Source organism: Bos javanicus, chromosome 15 (assembly GCF_032452875.1).
Source record: "Bos javanicus breed banteng chromosome 15, ARS-OSU_banteng_1.0, whole genome shotgun sequence".
NCBI lineage: Eukaryota > Metazoa > Chordata > Mammalia > Artiodactyla > Bovidae > Bos > Bos javanicus.
In genome coordinates, this window is record NC_083882.1 from 62,347,237 (window position 1) to 62,368,045 (window position 20,809).

A 20,809-nucleotide genomic window follows, 5' to 3' on the forward strand; every position below is an offset into this window, starting at 1 on the left:
CAGCTAGCTGTTCTGTGTCAGAGTAAAAATACGTAAAATTTCTAAACCAATTCTTCTAAAGAAAGAAAGGGAGACTTTGGCCAAAAGTCAAGTAAGTAAGTATGTTGGTTGGTGGTATGTGAGAAGTGGAAAGAGAAGGAGAATTGACTGGGCTATACAAAGGATCAACTTAACATGTGGGCTAAGAGGAGATAAAGAATATCAGCAGAAAGGAGTTGAGGGCAATGGGAATTACCACTCTGATTCCATAAAATGTACTAGTTGGGCCTGCTCTGTACAATAAAATCTGGGAGGGCATCAGACACAAATGATAATACAGTTGAAAAGCTTAGCCAGTAAAAATATTAAATTGGGCTACCAAACAATAGGGTCTCAATGCTTTTTACTGATAATTTGCTTTTATCATCCTGATATCTGACTTTTCCCTGAATAAACATGTAATGAGTTTCAGATGACTCTCCTCAACTTTCCAGAACACTAAAAGGTCATTTGTGAAGATCTGCTGGTTTAATTTCATATACATAAAATTGAATATAAAGGAGAATAATTCCTAAAAAGCATGCAAAAAGTCAGTTTTCATGGACTTTTGGTCATATTATCATATGGATTATGACCTTCATAAATAAATATGGATCCAGGATGGCATGCCTCTCTGAGAGATCACATGCCACAGAGCAATCCATAGCAAAAGGTCCAAAAGACAAGACTGAAGCTTTACTAGTGTAATTCAGCTCTATTCATTAAGTACATATTGATTATCAGCTAATAATTAGAGATATCAAAATATAACTTATTTTGGTATATTGATCCAAATACACTTCTAAACATGTCAAATGCTTTATGCTTATCAATTCTTCCTATACCAAAGACTATTATCTAGTTTCTGGACCAAATTTTGCTACCTCTCAAGGCTGAGAACCAAGTAGCAATACACTTGAGTCTTGATGACTGGCTTAGCCTCATCTCCCTGAAGCAAGAAACTGGGGAAACAGAATATATACTGGATTAAGACTAAAAGAACTGTTCCAGAGGACTCAGAAAAATCTTTTACAGCTGGTTACTCTTTCTTATCTTATTTCGTAGGATCACCTGACTTTAAACTCAGACTAATATAAGATCTAAATCTAAGTATATATTTTTTGTAATGATATATCTGAATTTTGCATATATGTATATCAACAAAATTCACTATTTCATTTTTTAAATTAGTTTCTTAAAATTCTGAACTTAAATATATATATGTCTATTGTACTATGAAATAATTTTTCCTTTTCTTGTACTGAAAAGTTATTTCAGTTACCACAAATGTAGCTATAAACTGAAGAGAATTAATTTAATATTCATGGACACTAACACTGCAGATCAGAATTTACACTACAGACAAATATTTAAAAGAAGTCATATAGTCTTTCAAATTAATATATCTGTCTTTCTCTTATGCTCCCGCTTCACCTGCAGCACATCAGACAAGGTAATAATTTATGATAATCATATGAAAATATACAATTAATATTCATCACCTCTCATTCCTCATCACTTTAGATGATCAGTAATGCAGAGTGAAAATGCTGTCAGATTTCTAATTGCTTTGTAATGGGCTTGAAACAGGGAAATCATTAAAGGCAAACAATCTGTCATTTGTCTGTTACTTTAACTATCTATCACACAAAAAAAACTCATTAAAGAAATTGCTAATGAGCAACAAAAGACTATTCTCATGCCATGTCTACAGTTGATTAAAAAGTAACACTACGAATAGCTTAAAATATTTTAAAAATATGATTTTTTTGTGGAAATTCATCAGAAAACATCTATTCTTCAGTATATTTTTTAAGCTATGTGGTTTCATTATTTTGGCATCTAATCCATCATTGCAGAAATCCCTTTAACATGTAAGAGCTGTTTCTCATCACTCTCTCAATAATTAAAATGAATGGTTGAAAGAAGTTGAAATGCTAAATGTGTTTATTGCTAGTAAACTGACACAAGTAATAAAACTAGTTCTAGAGTAATCCTGAGGCTAAGGGAAGAATCTATTTTAAAATTTGTTTTTTACCCTCCCATCTCTGTGGATTTGAACTGTTGAAGTTGCAAAGCTTCACTCAACTTAAATATACCTATCATTACACAAAATTATATTCAACTATTGAAACTGAGCATATAAACATTAAAGTCTGCATAATAACATTATCTATTTTGAAAATTTAAAAGACAGTACCAACACTATAATGTTTCATAATATTATTTCAAATAATTTTGGAGGGGAAAACAAATCATTCCTTTAAATGAGTATATCAAATTTTACATGTCTTTGTATGGTCCCTTTCAATAGGAGGTACTTAGTATTAAAAAAATTCAACAATAATGATGCTAATCTAGTTTTAAAAACAAACAGAAAATGCAGAAATGTTTTGTTGGTTATTGAGTTCAGTTGCATTTTATTTTAGAAAAAAACAGAGTAACAAAGATAACAGTGTTACACGGTATGTTTTTCATTTTACTAATAATGATTAATTAAATCACGAATTTATTTTCTATAGCAAAACATAGAATCTTAAAGTCAAATTTCTTTAAGTGTGTAGACCTATTCATATATATTGGAATATACCCGCAATTAAGAACCTAAATGCAACGTCATGTTTAGCCAGGTGCTATGGTTGGCACACAGGAGTGAATTCCAAGTTGACTTCAAAAGGTTCCATAACACTCTAGAAACATCTTCATTATACACTCTAATTGACTTAAACAGACTTCATATCAACTGTTTAACACATTTTAACCTACAAATTAACACCCTTTGATCATTCAAATTAACCTTTCTTCTGTGAGTCAATTACATGACAAAAATAAAATAAACTTTAAAAAAATTCAGGTTTAAGAAACCAAAATGGAAGACTAAAATGCTAGAGCATATTAATGCATATCACTGCATGGTTTGAAGAGATCATTACAAGGTTTCAAAGTGGTCATCAGACATGAGAAAGGGATAAAAAAAGTGAATGGGGAAATAAGAAGTTGGTATTTATTATGATTACTAAAGAGAAACAGAAGATAGATTATACTCAGTGTTGTTAATAGGTTCATGGAACAATTAAAACATCAGATGTGAAGAAGCTTGGAAGACAAGAACAAAAATTCCAAATAACTGAAAATCTTTAAGAAATCTGAAACCAGCTTGAAAGAACACTGACATGACCGAAGTGAAACACACAGGAAAAACACAGCCGCAGGTGCGGTGACAGTGAAAAGTATTTACCCCTTGGTTTCCCCTGCTTAGTGCACTGACTTGCTTAAACCCAGTGAATGTTCACTGATGATTACTGTTGAAAGACAGAATAGAGAATAGATCAGGTGAATACAACCAGAGAAAGGAAAAAACTATTTCTAAAAGGTGAGGTAGGATTATTCATTAGAGCTGATTCTCAATACTGTCTAAAGCTTTATGATAATTGGCCAAAAAAGAAAATGAGGAAAATTCTCTAATTCTAGCCATTCATCTCTCCTCTCTGTCAGAGCGTTATTTAAAACTTAACACTTCCATATATCTTCCTGGATTAGTCTCATTTTGATTCAAGGATTTCAATCACTCAAGTAATCTGCCTTATTCTATTCGCATAACCACAAGTTATTAACTATCACAGTTAACCTTTATTTCCTCTGGCATAGCACTTTGCACAGTTATTTCAGTTGCCTGTCTGTCTACCCAGATAAACTTTAAGATTTTGATAGAGCTACAGCCAACTCTATCTTGTATTTTTTGTAACAGTGTACAATAAATATTTGTTGAGTAAATGAATAGGTGAATGAAGGCTATGTATGTACTGTGTCGGAAGAGGCAATGTCACCCCACTCCAGTACTCTTGCCTGGAAAATCCCATGGATGGAGGAGCCTGGTAGGCTGCAGTCCATGGGGTTGCTAGGAGTCAGACATCACTGAGCGACTTCACTTTCACTTTTCACTTTCATGCATTGGAGAAGGAACTGGCAACCCACTCCAGTGTTCTTGCCTGGAGAATCCCAGGGAGGGGGAACCTGGTGGGCTGCCGTCTATGGGGTCACACAGAGTTGGACATGACTGAAGTGACTTAGCAGCTTAGCAGCATGTACTATTTACTTGTGTCTCTTTTTTTTTTTTAATTCATTACTAGCTAATAGACTCCAGGTGGGGTCTATTAGCCCTGGTTGGGGGGGGCAGTCATCTAGTTTTCATATATAACTACAATATTGCAGTACTTAAAAATAGATACAGCTTAGTTAACTGATAGGAAAAATCTTAAAAATTCAGAGGTAAATAAGATCAAGGATATGAAAGAAGAGTTGGTAATGAAATCAGTGGAAAGAGCCAAGTAAATATAATCCTAGGATAAGAAATAATTAATAGAAGTATGCTGAATGTTTTACAAATATCCACAAGAAGCATAATTCACAAATATGATCTCATGATAAGAATTTGTTAACATATGGCGGACATAAGTAAGTTTATGCATGGGCAAAGGGCTGAAGGAACAAATTGAATAAGAATGTGACTGCTGTATCTGTATCAGTATCTGTATCTGTATGCTGTATCTGTATCTGCATCTGTATTTATATCTCTGCATCTACCTCTAACTCTAGACATAGCACTTGATGAATCATCTTGAAATTAAATATTTGATGTATGCCTATTTCACTTATGCTAGATGTTGACGATTCAGGAATTAAGAGGTTTCTGCCTGTGCGCTTAATGTATCTGGCAAACTACAGTTCAACAAATATTTGGGTTTGGTTTCATTTTTCCAATTCAATAGTCTGTGGCTTTCATTTGCTTTGTTTAGAAATTCCTAAAATACTGTTATGAATTCTTAATATTCTGATGTATCAAAACTGAGTAACAAATAGTTCATTATTAATAATAATCACAATATCTACCCTTTTAGTTTAGTTCAGTTCAGTCACTCAGTCGTGTCCAACTCTTTGCGACCCCATGAATCACAGCATGCCAGGCCTCTCTGTCCATCACCAACTCCCAGAGTTCACTCAAACCCACGTCCATTGAGTCAGTGATGCCATCCAGCCATCTCATCCTCTGTCGTCCCCTTCTCCTCCTGCCCCCAATCCCTCCCAGCATCAGAGTCTTTTCCAATGAGTCAACTCTTCGCATGAGGTGGCCAAACTATTGGAGTTTCAGCTTCAGCATCAGTCCTTCCAATGAACACCCAGGACTGATCTACTCTTTACTGAGTACTTACTACTTTCAGACACCATCATCTCATTTAATCCTCACAACAAACCTCTGAAGGCAATACTATTATTATCTCTGTTTCACAGCGGAAGAAACTAAGGTGCAGAGATTAACTTCAAGTTTTCACATAACCAATAAGAGGCAGAATCTGGATTCAAATCTATGAGTCTGATCCCAGAGTTCATGGTCTTAACCACTGTGCTAACATAGTTTATATTTACGCTATATTGGTTTTACATAAAATAAATATATTACCTTCTAAAAACACTGAGAAACAAACCTATAGTAGACATACATCTTTAGAACCCCAGAGAATGTGGCATAAAAGCTGGTGCTTAGTTTCTCTAAGAGGTGTTCTTACCCTTAGAGAGTTTACAATCCAATCAGGAAACTAGAATACACATCTAGTGTATAATAATACTCTATAGGATAGGATAAGTACAAAAGAGGAGTACACCTAGGACTGCTCTGAAAATTGAGAGAAGGTAATTTCTAAGGATTGGGCCATCACAAAAGACTTGATGGAAGAGATAGGTCTTAAAGAAGGAGTAAAACTGATAGGAGGAAGAAAAGACGTATGGTGTTATAAGCAAGGAGATGCCTCCAAATATAATTATGAAGTACCAAGAAAATATTCAATTGTTTAATTGCTTCATGTATGAAGGTAATAGGTGATGAAGCTGGAAAACTGGGATCATACTGGGCAGGAATGCTGGACTTTATCCCCTAGACCTGTGATTGATAAAGTAGTCACTAGTAAGATGTAGCTATCGAGCACTTGAAAAGTGGCAAGTCCAAACTGAGATGATTTGTATAGGTAAAATACACATCAGCCTTTGAAGACTTAGTATGAAAAAAAGAATGTAAAATATCTCATTAATAATTTTTGTATTGTTTACATTTTGAAATGAGCATACTCTGGATACACTGGTAAATAAATATATTATTAAAATCCATTTCACCTGTTTCTTTTTATTTTTCTAATATGGCTACTAGGAAATTTAAAATCACGTGTGTGGTTTGCATTTGTGGCTCACACTGTATTTCCATTGAACAGTAGTGCTCTAAAAAATGAAAAATATGAAGGAAGACTAATGAGCAAGGATTTCTGTAAAAAGGGTTTTAAAAAGTGGATTCTGGTATAAACAGATAAGTTCACACTGTAAGACAATATCTGTTTTTCAATAAACTAATGGAAAAAAAAAAGAAAAAAAAGGTAGTAGTGAAGTATTGGGACTGCTATAGCTTAAAAGATACTTAAAAGACAGAATAACCAAATGCAATGTGTAGATTCCAGATTCTGACTCAAGCAAACCAATCATAAAAAGACCATTCAGAGACAACTAGGGAAATGTAAACAAGCACTAGATTTGGATAATATCAATGAATTATTGGTAATTTTGGAGGATTAATGACTTAATGGAGATGAAATTAAAAGTTGCAAACTAAAGTATGCTTTACAGATGTAAACTATGTTATTGTGAAATGACAGAACATTTGGGATTTGGTGGGGACAAAAAAAGTGTACCTCTTCCCATATCAAAAAATAAATAAATACAAGAAAGTAAATACTGTGATTAGAATTTTCAGAATTTTGTTCAAAAAGGCAGTAAAAGAGATAACACAATACATTAATGCAATCATAAATCAAAATAAAGTGCTCTTTCTATAAAAAACTGAAGAGCTTGAGTATAATTATCTATACAAAGGACTATGCAGTGGAAAAAGGAAGTTTCAGGGCTAGAGAAATTCAAAGTGGTGCCATTCTGATAGTACTGTATAGGAAGGTCTTCAGAATAACACAGTTCTGTCATTTTAGGTATACTTAGGTCTACACAGTGGAGAAGGCAATGGCACCCCACTCCAGTACTCCTGCCTAGAAAATCCCATGGCAGAGGAGCCTGGTGGGCTGCAGTCCATGGGATCAAGGAGAGTTGGACACCACTGAGTGACTTCACTTTCAGTTTTCACTTTCATGCATTGGAGAAGGAAATGGCAACCCACTCCAGTGTTCTTGCCTTGGAGAATCCCAGGGACCGGGGAGCCTGGTGGGCTGCCGTCTACGGGGTCGCACAGAGTTGGACACAACTGAAGCGACTTAGCAGCAGCAGCAGCAGCAGGGTCACACAGAATGTTGAAACCAGTCATGAAAATCAGATCTTCTGACTTAGTATTGATATAAAGGTGGTTGTGTCTGCCTTTAAACATGACAAAATCCTATGAAGAACCTAAACTATACTTTTCCTTTTAGATTTTTAAACTGTATCATTCAGTTATTCAGTTATAGTTCGGTGAAAGTCGCTCAATCGTGTGTGACTCTTTGCGACTCCATGGACTGTAGCCTGCCAGGCTCCTCTGTCAATGGAATTCTCCAGGCAAGAACACTGGAATGGGTAAGCCAATTCCTTCTCCAGGGGATCTTCCTCACCCAGGGATCAAACCCAGCTCTCCTGTATTGCAGATGCATTCCTTACCAGCTAAGCTACCAGGGATCCATCATTAAATAACTGACCATATCAAAATATCTTTTTCAATGTGCTTAGGGTTTGTCTTGACTGCTTCTCAAATGGATATGTGGTAAAAGATAAACTTAAAAAAAAAAAGAAAAGAAAAGAAATCTAAGGAGTAACAGCAACAAAACTACCTTAACATTTCCAAATGAAATTTATATCATGCTATGGAGAACAAAGATGCAGATTTGACCTCCAGGTAAAATGCAAGCAAGAATAGTCAATATGTTGTCGAGTCCAAGCTTGCTCTGCTCGACACACAACAGGCACCAATCCAAGATGAGAGGCTGAGTCAAGGAAGAGACTATAATTGGGGAGCCAGCTGATGGCGAAGATGGCAGGCTAGCACCTGAAAATAACCATTTTACAGGGTCTGGATGCCAGGTTCTTTTATAGATCAGACATGGGGGAAGGTGAGGAAGCAAAGTTTAAAAAGCCATTAATATTGCAAACATCTCACAGAATGGCAAGCCTCAGGCAGGGGATTTGTTAATTTCTTTCTTCCTGCCAGCTATGGGTGGACAGGGTTCTGAACAAAGGCACTCTAGTTTAACAGTCAGGCAGAGGGGCAGGATTCTTTAAGGCTGGCCATTCTGTATGATTATAACAGAAGCAGCAAAAACAAGTCAAAGAAACAGGACCAACATGGAATCAGGATTGGCTTCTCTGCAACAAATCTAAGGTAAGCAGCACATAGATTTGACAGTAAAAGTGAACAACAGAGCGAATGACAGGGAGAGGAAAGTGCCCATTTGGAGTACCCAATAACTACCTCAAAGTGAGCGTTTTATTTTGCTTTTTCTGTGAGCTTGAACGATGTCATAGCTGCCCTGCGAATAGGAAGACTTGCTAAGAGTGTGAAAGGACTTTGAAAAGTTTTCATTTTTCAAGTCGGTTTCTAAAATCTAAAAGAAATAAGCTGAACATCTCTTCCAAAAAAATAATATTAAAACTGAAAAACTTTGGGATTCCCTGGTAGCTCGCTGGTAAAGAATCTGCCAGCAATGCAGGAGACCCCAGTTTGATTCCAGGGTTGGAGAAAGACTAGGCTACCTACTAAAATATTCTTGGGCTTCCTTGATGTCTCAGATGGTAAAGAATCCGCCTGCAATATGGGAAACCTGGGTTCAATCCCTCGGTTGGGAAGATCCCCTTGAAAAGGACATGGCAACCCACTAAAGTAAAACCTAAAAGAAATAATTAAGTTGAACATCTCTTTCAAAAAAAAAAAATTAAAAACTTTTTACTCAGCATAGGTTTTAGTTGTCTTAGTTTTGGAACGAGAACATTCCAAAGGAAGTCTAGGGAGAAGGGAGGAATCAGTTCTTGTCACCCTTCTCATCGACCTCCACCCGCTCTAATCCCAACTGTACCCCCTCCGTAGCCCCCCACCCCTCATCTCCCGTCATAGTACTGCAGTCGTCAGCCGGGAAAGGACAGGGAGATGCAGCGGGTAGGTTATATGGAGGAAGTTTTGGGGAAGGCGGAGGAAGCTTGGAGGGGCGTGCTGAGGGTACTCGCTGAGGAAGAGGAGAGAAACGACAGTCTGGGAGCCAGGACAAGAGCGAGTTAGAAAGAGGCGAAGGAAACCTTTTCCCACCGCGTCCGCACTTACTGTTGGTAAACTCCTGAGGTAGAGGCGATGGGTTACCATAGCGACCGCGTCCAGAGGGCGGAGCGGCGCTTCCGATCGGTGCCTCCGCCATTGCGGCTCGGCTGGAAACTTGACCGCGTTAGGTCAGTGACTTCCGGCGGAAGCAGAAGCCGGTTCCGAGGTTTGGCAGACAGCAAGCGAGGAGTGGGCTCTAGTGGCTCTACCGTTGCTAAGTTTGTGATCGAGCGGATCCAGGAGAGGGTACGAGTCTGTGGCTGGGCGACACAGGGCACTGTGAGTGCAGTAGATTTCCGAGTCCCAATTTTGAGGAAGCCCCGGATGTCTCGTTGAGTTCGCGGCTATGGGAAGAAGTTGCCTGGTTCTGGGGCTCCTAGCGGGTTCTCTTCGGTTCGGGAGTGTTGTCACGTCTTCCCTTGAAGAGTTTCAGGAGCTCTTTGCGAGATCTGAGCGCCTGTCCAATAACTGAGGGACTGTTGCTCTCCACCTGCCAGTGCTGACTGGCTATTTGGCGTGTTATTCTTTGAAGATAACCCGAAAGACAAGAAGTGAACTGGAGACATTAAGAGGGAATGCTCCCAAATTGATTTTAATTCCTCGTTTTGCTTTTAAAGAATATTTATTCATTTTATAAACACTTATTAATCCAGGCAAGAATATTGGAGTGGGTTGCCATTTCCTTCTCCACTAGTATGTTTAATGAGTACCTACTCTGTGTCGCTTTTACCAAGAGATTAGCAGAAACACCTTTCTTAGAGGGCCATCCACCGCTCGGGTTCATTATCGAATTCTTTTTCTTTCTTACGCTGTTGTATAGTCATTAATTTAAGATATAAGCGTATATCATGAAACATCTAACAGATTTTTCCACACTTGTCTATATACTTAAACGTGAAATTCTTGGGGCGTTTCAAATGAAAATATTTGCTTCTTCAGGCTTGCATTATTATCATGACTTAATATTACAGAACTTAGGGAAGCTGTACCTAGTTATTTCCCAGATATACGCAAACTGTAATGAATTGTCGTCAATATTTATATTCAGCTGATCTGAAAAGGACCTCTTCTTGTTCAAGGGATGATGGCGTTTGAGCAGATACCAAAAAAGGATTGGTACAGCATTCTGGGAGCAGACCCATCTGCAAGTGTATCAGACCTAAAACAAAAGTATCAAAAACTCATTTTAATGGTAAGTCTTTTGTTTTCAATTCTTATTGCAGGGGGAAAATCAGGGGAAAATTTATGTGACCAGAAATACAGGTTTCTGTACAATGAATATATGATATCAAAGCAGGAATCAAAAGTATTAATTTGGTTAATTGAAAGTTTCTGTAATAGTGTAAAAGAAAAAAGTTGATTTGAGGTGGAATTGCATAGTGATTTGGACCATATCTGAGTAATGCTGATTCGTTTAAAATTCTAATTCTACCACTAACTAATCTTGGGAACTCGGGCAAGTTATTTTCCCCTGTATTTTCCTTGTGTTGGCTAAAGTCACGTTCCATTCTTTGTGAGCACGGACTATAGCTCGCCAGGCTCTTTTGTCCATGGAATTTTCCAGGCAAGGAATACTGGAGTGGGTTGCCATTTCCTTCTCCAGGGGATCTTCCCCACCCAGGGATCAAACCTGCATCTTCTGCATTGGCAGACAGATTCTTTACCACTGAGCAGCCTCAGGGAGTATTAAATGAAATAATCCATGTGAATTTCCTTGAAGTGTGCGACATTAGCATCCAGTAAACACTAGCTACATGTGGCTATTATGCACCTGAAACTTGGCTAGTCAAAAATGAGGTGTGCTGTAAGTATAAAACAGACATTGGGCTCTGAAGGCTTAGTACAGAAAAAGAATATAAAATAATCTATTACTTTTATGTTTATTAAATATTGAAGTGATAATGTTTTGGATATATTGGCTGTTTTGCATATTTTATACATATACAGTAAACATTCTATCAAAATTACCAGGCTTCCCTGGTGGCTCAGATGGTAAAGAATCATCCTGCAAGGCAGGAGATGTAGATTTGATACCTGGGTTGGGAAGATCCCCTGGAGAAGGGAATGGCAGTCCACTCCAGTATTCTTGCTTGGAGAATTCCATGGACAGAGGAGCCTGGCAAGCTACAGTTCATGGGGTCACGTATACCCTAAATGTATTATCAAAATTAACTTCATCCATCTGCTTTGTAAACATTGTGTATATGGCTTGCATTTATAGTTTACATTATATCTTTATTGAATAATACTGATTTAGGCTAGTTAAAGACTTGTTTTTCACTGATTTCATTCCTTTGTGAAATGGGTTGTGGTATTTATAAAGAGATAGTATCTTTCTAAACTACCATATTAATTTTTTCAGACTATATTGTGAGGTTTATTAAGGAAATCAGTAACTATAATAATCTCCAGTTAACTCAGTTTACAAAAAGAGTAGAGGATCATTACTTTTATAATATGAGTTGTTTCCCAAGTTAGATAGATCAGTGAGATTTTGCCATAACAGTGTGAGACAGTAGATATTTCACTGTCAAGAATATATTATTATCCCTGCTCTAGGTAATAAGTTGAGCTAAATGATTTTAAGGTTTCTTTTGTCTCAGGATTTTTTTTTTAATTTATTTTAATTATTACTATCATTTTTTGTCTCAGGATTTTTAAGATTTCTGTCAGTAAAATCAAGTAGACTTTTTGGAAAAAATTTTTAGTACTGTATCATTCTTGTGCCTCAGTTAACGGAGATATGAGGCTGGAGAAGTACACTGGCTTTAGATCATGCATGGCCTTGTAAGCTATTTGGCATTTAATTTGACAAGAAGTTATTTACACTTAGTACAGTAATATCTGTCAAATGTCAAACAAAGTGAATGAACTATTCTGCATCCTCTCTGGTAATATATTCCAGAGTTCCAGTTGCTGTACATCTTCCCCAACATTTGATGCTGTTAGTCTAAATTAATCTCTTAGGAGTTTTTCAGTTTTGCCACCATTGACATTTTGGGCAGGATAATTGTTCTGTGGGGTTATCCTGTGCATTGTAAGATGGTTCACAGCATTCTAGATGCCAATAACAACTAAAAATGTCTCCTGGTTGTAAAAATTGCAAACCTCCCTATCTCATTGAGAACCACTCCACTGCACATTCTCCTGTGTTCATAGTGATATCTCACTGTGGTTTTGTATTTCTCTCATGGCTGATGGTGTTAAGCTGATTTTTAATGTGATTTTAGCCATTTGTAGAATTTTTTTTTTTTGTGAAGTCTCTTTTGAAAAAGAGACTTGATCTTATATATATATAAGTGTATGTATTTTCTCCTAGTCTGTGGCTTGCCAGCTGATTTTCCTAATGGTATTTTTCGAGGAGAAGTTTTTATTTTGGTGAACTGTAATTTATCAGATTTTTGTTTTATGATTAGTGCTTTCTGTGTCTTCTCTAGGAAGATCATGAAAATAGTCTCCTATGTTTTCTTCTAGAAGATATGTAGTTTGCTTTTACTTTCGCCTGCATGCGTGCTCAGTCATGTCCGACTCTGCGACCCCATGAACTAGAGCCCACCAGGCTCCTCTGGCCATGGAATTTTCCAGGCAGGAATACTGGAGTGGGTTGCCATTTCCTATTCCAGGGGATCCTTCCGACCCAAAGATGTCTCTTGCATCTCCTACATTGGCAGGTGGATTCTTTCCTACTGTGCTGCCTGGGAATTGTGTATCCTGTGGTATACGAAGTCATGTTTTTGGTTTTCCCTCAGTAAGGATATCCAGTGTTCATCATTTGTTGAAAAGATTTTCCTCTCTCCATTGGACTGTCTTGGCAAGATGGATCTATTTTTGGACTATATTCTGTTTAATATATTTGTTTATCCTTTTGCTAATACTTTTGTCTGGATTACTATAGGTTCACAATCAGTTTTAAAGTCACATAAAGTTAAATAATCTTATTCTACTTTTAAATGTTATTTTGGTTAATTTAGATTGCTTGCGTGTACTGTCCCAGCCACCACAGAAGCCTCAGTGTTTAAATTTAGTATGGTTATTCCAGCTCCAAAAATAATTGGGAAATAACTCCATTTTCTCTCTTTTCTGAAAAACTTTGTGTAAGATTGCTATTGTTAATTATTTAAATGTTTAATATAATTTACTAGGGAATTAAACTGGGCCTGAATTTTTCTTTGTGGAAAGTTTTGCAGGTATGTGTTTATTTTTTGAGGCTATAGGGCTGTTGAGAGTTTCTTTCTATTTTCTGTTTTGTCAACATAGGTGAATTATACTTTTTCAAGAATTTGTCTATTTTGTTTAAGAAGTCTAACATCCTTCAGGACTTCCCTGGTGGCTCAGAGGGTCAAGAGTCTGCCTGCAATGCGGGAGACCCAGGTTTGATCCCTGGGTTGGGAATATCTCCTGGAGAAGGAAATGGCAACCCACTCCAAAATGTTCATACTGTTGCCTTATTAGTCCTTTATTGCTATAAATTATGTAGTTATGTTTTCCCTTTGATTCTTTATATTGGTAATTTGTGTTTTCTATTTATTTTTTCCTAATGAGGCTTACTAGAGTTTTTTCTCTTTCTTTAATCTTGTTTGCCAAGAACAAACTTTTACTTTGTGGACATTTTTATATTGTTTGTTCATTTCTCTTCACTTGATTTCTGTTTTTAATTTTATAATATCCTTTCTTCTACTTATTTGCTTTTATTTTCCTGGTTTATTAATGTAGAACCATTCATTATTGAATGTACACCTGTCTTCTTACATTCTTAACATAGTTACTTAAAGCTATAAATTTCACTCTAAGCTAGGAAAACTGCTTTAACTGCATTCTACAAATTTCAATATGTGTATACTCAAATTATATAAAGTTTCTCCTCTAATAGTTTTCTTTGACCAATGGGCTACTAGGAAGTACATTGTTTAATTTCTAAACATTGGAAAATATTCAGAACTTTCTATTATTGACTTCTAATTTAATTCTGTTGTGATTAGATTTCATTCCTTTATATTAATTAAAACATTTTTATGGCCTAGCATATGATCTACCTTAGTTAATATTCCCATGCCCTTGAAAAAGATGTATTTGGCTTTTATTAAATCTAGTGTTCTATAAATGTCTGATAGATCAAGTTGATAGTATTCAAATACTTTATATCCTTATTGATATTTTTTTGGACGATTTTTATCAGTTTCTGAGAGAAGGACATAACATCTTCAACTGTGATTGTGGATTTGTGTTTTCCTCTATAGTTTTGTTAATTTTGTTTTATTTATTTGGGATCATTTTTATTGAGTGCATATATATGTGTGTGTGTGCATAAAGATTATGCCTTTATGAATTTGAACCTTTGATCATTGTCAATTTCCCCTCTGTATTTCTGACAGTATTCTTCCTGAAGTGTACTTTGATATTTCTGTAGCCAACACCTGTCTTATCCTTCAGTTCAGTTCAGTTCAGTCACTCAGTCAGTGTCCGACTCTTTGCAACACCATGGACTGCGGCTCACCAGACCTCCCTGTCCATCACTAGCTCCCAGGCTCACCCAAACACATGTCCATTGAGTCAGTGATGCTGTCCAACCACCTCATCCACGACAGAAGATGCTGTCGTCCTCTTCTCCTCCTACCTTCAATCTTTCCCAGCATCAGGGTCTTTTCCAATGAGTCAGTTCTTTGAATCAGGTGGCCAAAGTATTGGAGTTTCAGCTTCAACATCAGTCCTTCCAATGAATAGTCAGGATTGACTACCTTTAGGATGGACTGGTTGGATTTCCTTGCAGTCCAAGGGACTCTCAAGAGTCTTCTCCAACACCACAGTTCAAAAGCATCAATTCTTCTGTGCTCAACTTTCTTTATAGTCCAATTCTCACATTTGTACATGACTACTGGAAAAGCCGTAGCCTTGACTAGATGGACCTTTGTTGGCAAAGTAATGTCTCTGCTTTTTACTATGCTGTCTAGGTTGGTCGTCACTTTTCTTCCAAGGAACAAGCGTCTTTTAATTACATGGCTGCAGTCACCGTCTGCAGTGATTTTGGAGCTCCAAAGGGTAAAGTCTCTCACTATTTCCATTGTTCCCCATCTATTTGCCATGAAGTGATGAGACTGGATGCCATGATCTGTTTCCTGAATGTTGAGTTTTAAGCCAACTTTTTCACTCTCCTCTTTCACTTTAACAAGAGGCTCTTCAGTTCTTCGTTTTCTGCCATAATGGTTGTGTCATCTACATATCTGAGGTTATTGATATTTCTTCCAGGAATCTTAACTTCCAGCTTGTGCTTCATATAGCCCAGCATTTCTCATAATATGCTCTGCATATAAGTTAAATAAGCAGGATGACAATATGCAGCCTTGATATACTTCTTTCCCAACTTGGAACCAGTCTGTTGTTCCACGTCCAGTTCTAACTGTTGCTTCTTGACCTGCATACAGATTTCTCAGGAGGCAGGTCAGGTGGTCTGGTAGTCCCATCTCTTTAAGAATTTTCCACAGTTTATTGTGATCCACACAGTCAAAGGCTTTGGCATAGTCAATAAAGCAGAAGTAGATGTTTTTTCTAGAACTCTCTTGCTTTTTTAATGATCCAGCAGATGTTGGCAATATGATCTCTGGTTCCTCTTGCCTTTCCTAAATCCAGGTTGAACATCTCGAAGTTCATGATTCACGTAGTGTTGAAGCCTGGCTTGGAGAATTTTGAGCATGTTTTTGCTAGTGTATGAGATGAATGCAATTCTGTGGTACTTTGAACATTCTTTGGCATTCTCCTTCTTTGGGATTGGAATGAAAACTGACCTTTTCCAGTCCTGTGGCCACTGCTGAGTTTTCTAAATTTGCTGACATACTGAGTGCAGCACTTTGACAGCATCATCTTTTAGGATTTGAAATAGCTCAGTTGGAATTCCATCACCTCCACTAGCTTTGTTTGTAGTGATCCTTCCTAAGGCCCACTTGACTTTGCATTCCAGGATGTCTGGCTCTAGGTGAGTGATCACTACTGCTGTTGCTGCTAAGTCGTTTCTGTTGTGTCCAACTCTGTGTGATCCCATAGACGGCAGCCCACCAGGCTCCCCTGTCCCTGGGATTCTCCAGGCAAGAATACTGGAGTGGGTTGCCATTGCCTTCTCCAATGCATGAAAGTGAAAAGTGAAAATGAAGTCTCTCAGTTGTGTCCGACTCTTAGTGACCCCATGGATTGCAGCTTACCAGTCTCTTCCATCCATGGTATTCTCCAGGCAATAATACTAGAGTGGGGTGCCATTCCCTTTTCCAGGTGAGTGATCACACCATCATGATTATCTGGGTCATGAAGATCTTTTTTGTATAGTTCTTCTGTGTGTTCTTGCCACCTTTTCTTAATATCTTCTGCTTCTGTTAGGTCCATACCATTTCTGTCCTTTATTATGCCCATCTTTGCATGAAATGTTCCCTTGGTGTCTCTAATTTTCTTGAAGAGATCTCTAGTCTTTCCCATTTCATTGTTTTTTCTCTATTTCTTTGCATTGATCACTGAAGAAGGCTTTCTTATCTCTCCTTGCTATTCTTTGGAACTCTTCTTTCAAATGGATATATCTATCCTTTTCTCCTTTGCCTTTTGCATCTTTTCTTTTCTCTGCTATTTGTAAGGCCTCCTCAGACAACTGTTTTGCCTTTTTGCATTCCTTTTTCTTGGGGATGGTCTTGAACACTGCCTCCTGTACAATGTCATGAACCTCTGTCCATAGTTCTTCAGGCATTGTGTCTATCAGATCTAATCCCTTGAATCTATTTGTTACTTCCATTGTATAATCATAAGGGATTTGTTTTAGGTCATACCTGAATGGTCTAGTGATTTTCCCTACTTTCTTCAATTTAAGTCTGAATTTGGCAATAAAGAGTTCATGATCTGAGTCACATTCAGCCCCTGGTCTTATTTTTGCTGACCGTATAGAGCTTCTCCATCTTCAACTGCAAAGAATATAATCAGTCTCGTTTCAGTATTGACCATCTGGTGATGTCCATGTGTAGAGTCATTTCTTGTGTTGTTGGAAGAGAGTGTTTGCTATGACCAGTGTGTTCTCTTGGCAAAACTCTGTTAACCTTTGACCTGTTTCATTCTGTAGTCCAAGGCCAAATTTGCCTGTTACTCCAGGTAACTCTTGACTTTCTACTTCTGCATTCCAGTCCCCTATAATAAAAAGGACATCTTTTTTGGGTGCTAGTTCTAGAAGGTCTTATAGGTCTTCATAGAACCGTTCAACTTCAGCTTCTTCAGTGTTACTGGTTGGGGCATAGACTTGGATTACTGTAATATTGAATGGTTTGCCTTAGAAATAAACAGAGATCATTCTGTTGTTTTTGAGATTGCATCCAAGTACTGCATTTAGAACTCCTTTGTTGACTATGATGGCTACTCCATTCTTCTGATGGATTCTTGTCCACAGTAGTAGATACAATGGTCATCTGAGTTAAATTCACCCATTCCAGTCCATTTTAGTTCACTGATTCCTAGAATGTTGACGTTCACTCTTGCCATCTCCTGTTACCACTTCCAATTTACCTTGATTCATGGACCTGACATTCCAGGTTCCTATACAATATTGCTCTTTACAGCATCGGACCTTGGTTCTATCACCAGTCACATCCACAACTGGGTATTGTTTTTGCTTTGGCTCCATCCCTTCATTCTTTCTGGAGTTATTTCTCCACTGATCTCCAGTAGCATATTGGGCACCTACTGAGTAATGGCTTCCGGGACTGTCCTCTGTGCTTTCTCTTTGGTTGCTTTCAAAATTTTTTCTTTATCTTGTGATTTTAGTGGTTTCTCTGGCATTTGCCTAAAATGTGATTACTTTGCATTTATCCTACGTAGGGTTAACTGAGCTTCTTGGATTTTTGATTGCTCTCTTTCTTTAGTTTGTTTTGGAATGTTTTCAGCAATTATGTCTTCACTTTTTTTTTTTTTCCTGCTTCATTCTTTCTTCTCTATTTGGGATTCTGATTACATATAAGATTGTACTGCAGGTATTGGTTGCTCTATTCTTTTTTCCAGTAGTTTTTTTTTTTCCAATTTTTATTTCAGTTTGCATAATTTCTGTGAACCTGTCTTCAAGTTCACTGGTTTTATTTTCCCTTCTGCTTTGTCCATCTCCTGATAAATTCATTACAAAAATTATTTCTCTTTATTATATAATTTTTATATCTAGCATTTATCCTGGCTCTTTTTATATAGCTTTCATCTTTCTTTCATCTTTTCCTTTCTAGTGTTGTGTACCACTTCCAGTAGTTCCTCTAAATACAGTCTTTTTAAAGTCCCTGTCTGATAATTCTAACATCTGGGTCTAACATCTGTCTCTGAGTCTGGTTCTGAAATTGCACAACTCAGATGGGAGTTGAACCCATGGACTGGGCCTTGAATCCACTGTCTTTGAATTGAAATTGCACACCAGGTCTCAGGACTTAATGAAGCTCAGGTTCTTTATGTTTCAGTACAGAAGGAATTCAGCGATAGGCAAAGTGATAGTAAGAGGTAGATTTATTGAGAGAGGTACACACTCCATAGACAGAGTGTGGTCCATCTCAGCTGGCAAGAGGCCCTGGGAGATACACATTCCAAAAGACAGAATGCGGTCCATCTCAAAAGATGAGAGCAACCCAGAAATGCGGTATGGTGAGTTTTATGGGCTGAGTAATTTCATAGGCTAGTAAGTGGGAGGATTATTCCAGCTATTTTCAGTAAGGGCTGGTATTCAGGAATTGGGCCCCCACCTACTTTTTTGGCTTTTTATGCTTGGCCTTGGAACTGTCATGGCACAGTTGGGTATGTCATATAGCTTGTTAATATATTATAATAAATGTGTAATGAGGCTCAGGGTCTATTGGAAGTCAAATCTTTTCCATCTGGGGCCTAATCGGTTCTAACCATTTTTTGTGGTATCCTCAAGAGCTATGTCCTTCTTTCAAAGGTTATGCCCTGCTCCCTTCCCTTCTATTTCAGTTCTGTATGCTTTCTTCATGATGGAGCAAATTCTCTTGCTTCTTTGCATGTCTTATAATTTTTTTTGAATGCCAAAATTGTTTGTAAATGAAAAGCAGAGATTGAATTAAGGAATCTATTCTCAGGGATGGGCATGTGCCTTCTTTGTAAGGCGACATGTATAGCAGTCTGAGTCACTCTAGTCTGTAATTGAGCTGAGTTTTTTTGCTTGCTGTTGCTTTCGTGTTTTATTTCACCTTGGGCGTCAGGTGGTTTGAGCAGGATCAGAACTGCCCCTGTAGCAGAACTTGGGATCTGAATCCCACTAGGATTTGTCTCAGCTCCCCTGCCCTGTCCTTGAACTTCATATTAGGAATGTCTGTCTCTGTCTTCCTGTTCCTTTCCTGAGTTGGGGATGACTGCTGCCTGGTGCTCACTGTGAAATCTAGCTTCCTTCCAGGGATTCTCCACTGCTTCAGTCCTGCCTTCTGACTTGAGTAAGCCGCTTGTGCTTGTGCCTTGTGGGTGACTCTTGGCAAAGGCCTGTCGGGTGGAGTTAGTGAATGGGTGCAGACTCTGTTGTGTCTGGGGTACCAAGGATTGTTGTGCCAGTCTGTGTCTGGTCCTTAAAGTTCATTTTCTTCTTATCTGTGTCAGTATTGATTTCCTGCTTCTGCTGCCAAAAGTCAAAACAGTGATGGCTTTTTTTCCCTCTCTTCTAGGGTCTTTTCATTTGGATTTTGGTTCGTTGGGTTTCTTTGAGTTTCTTTGAGTCATCAGCTCTCTATTTTTGTTTAATTTAATTAATTAATTGATTGACTGTGCTAGGTCTTTGTTGCCACTTGGGCTTTTCTCTAGTTGCAGCAAGTGGGGGCCACTCTCTGGTTGCGGTGCACGTGCTTCTCATTGCAGTATCTTCTCATTGCTGAGCAGGGGCTCTAGGGCGCGGGCTTCAGTACTTATGCCACATGGAAGGGCTTGTTGCTCTGCGTCTTGTGAGCCCTCCCAGACCAGGGATCAAACCTGTGTCTCCTGCACTGGCAGGCGGATTCTTTACCACTCAACTTCCTGTTTAAAGCAATGGTTGAATTTCTAGAATCTGGCTAATTCTCCTGCGTTATTCCTTTCTGCATTATAATATGCCATTATTTCTCCCATCTTTGAAAATACCCTTTCTCCGAACGCATATCTGCCATCTCTTGCCCCAACTCTTTTGTTCTTTGCAGCAAAAACTGTTTCAAAAATTTGCCTCTGCTTCCTTTCTCCAATTCCTCCCTTCCTGTTATCTCTTAAACCTGCTACAGCGCGGCCTTGTTCCTGCCACGGCTCTCTCCCTAGTCCACTGTGCCCTTCCCTGCCTCACCCAGTGAACTCTTACTCATTGGCTCAGACGGTAAAAACTCTGCCTGCAATGCAGGAGACCTGGGTTTGATTCCTGGGTCGGGAAGATCCCTTGGACAAGAGAGTGTCCACCCACTCCAGTATTCCTGCCTGGAGAATTCCATGGACAGAGGAACCTGGCGGGCTATA

At 38.0% G+C, this 20,809-nt stretch overlaps 2 protein-coding genes across 8 annotated transcripts in view; one reads left to right on the forward strand and one right to left on the reverse strand.

The window, feature by feature from the left end:
• The window catches only part of DCDC1 (doublecortin domain containing 1), a 469,884-nt gene extending 460,423 nt beyond the window's left edge, over positions 1 to 9,461 (reverse strand). For all 6 annotated transcript variants that reach the window (XM_061381012.1, XM_061381013.1, XM_061381011.1 and 3 more), the window contains exon 1: positions 9,347 to 9,461. The gene's annotated coding sequence lies outside the window, so the exon portion shown is untranslated. The remainder of the gene's footprint in view (positions 1 to 9,346) is intronic.
• The window catches only part of DNAJC24 (DnaJ heat shock protein family (Hsp40) member C24), a 76,629-nt gene continuing 64,990 nt past the window's right edge, over positions 9,171 to 20,809 (forward strand). The window contains exons 1-2 of one of the 2 annotated variants that reach the window (XM_061381025.1): positions 9,171 to 9,553; positions 10,419 to 10,532. In XM_061381025.1, the coding sequence (XP_061237009.1) occupies positions 9,374 to 9,553; positions 10,419 to 10,532 (294 nt within the window). In that variant the 5' untranslated portion in view covers positions 9,171 to 9,373. The remainder of the gene's footprint in view (positions 9,554 to 10,418; positions 10,533 to 20,809) is intronic. The other variant, XM_061381024.1, reaches the window with a different exon arrangement.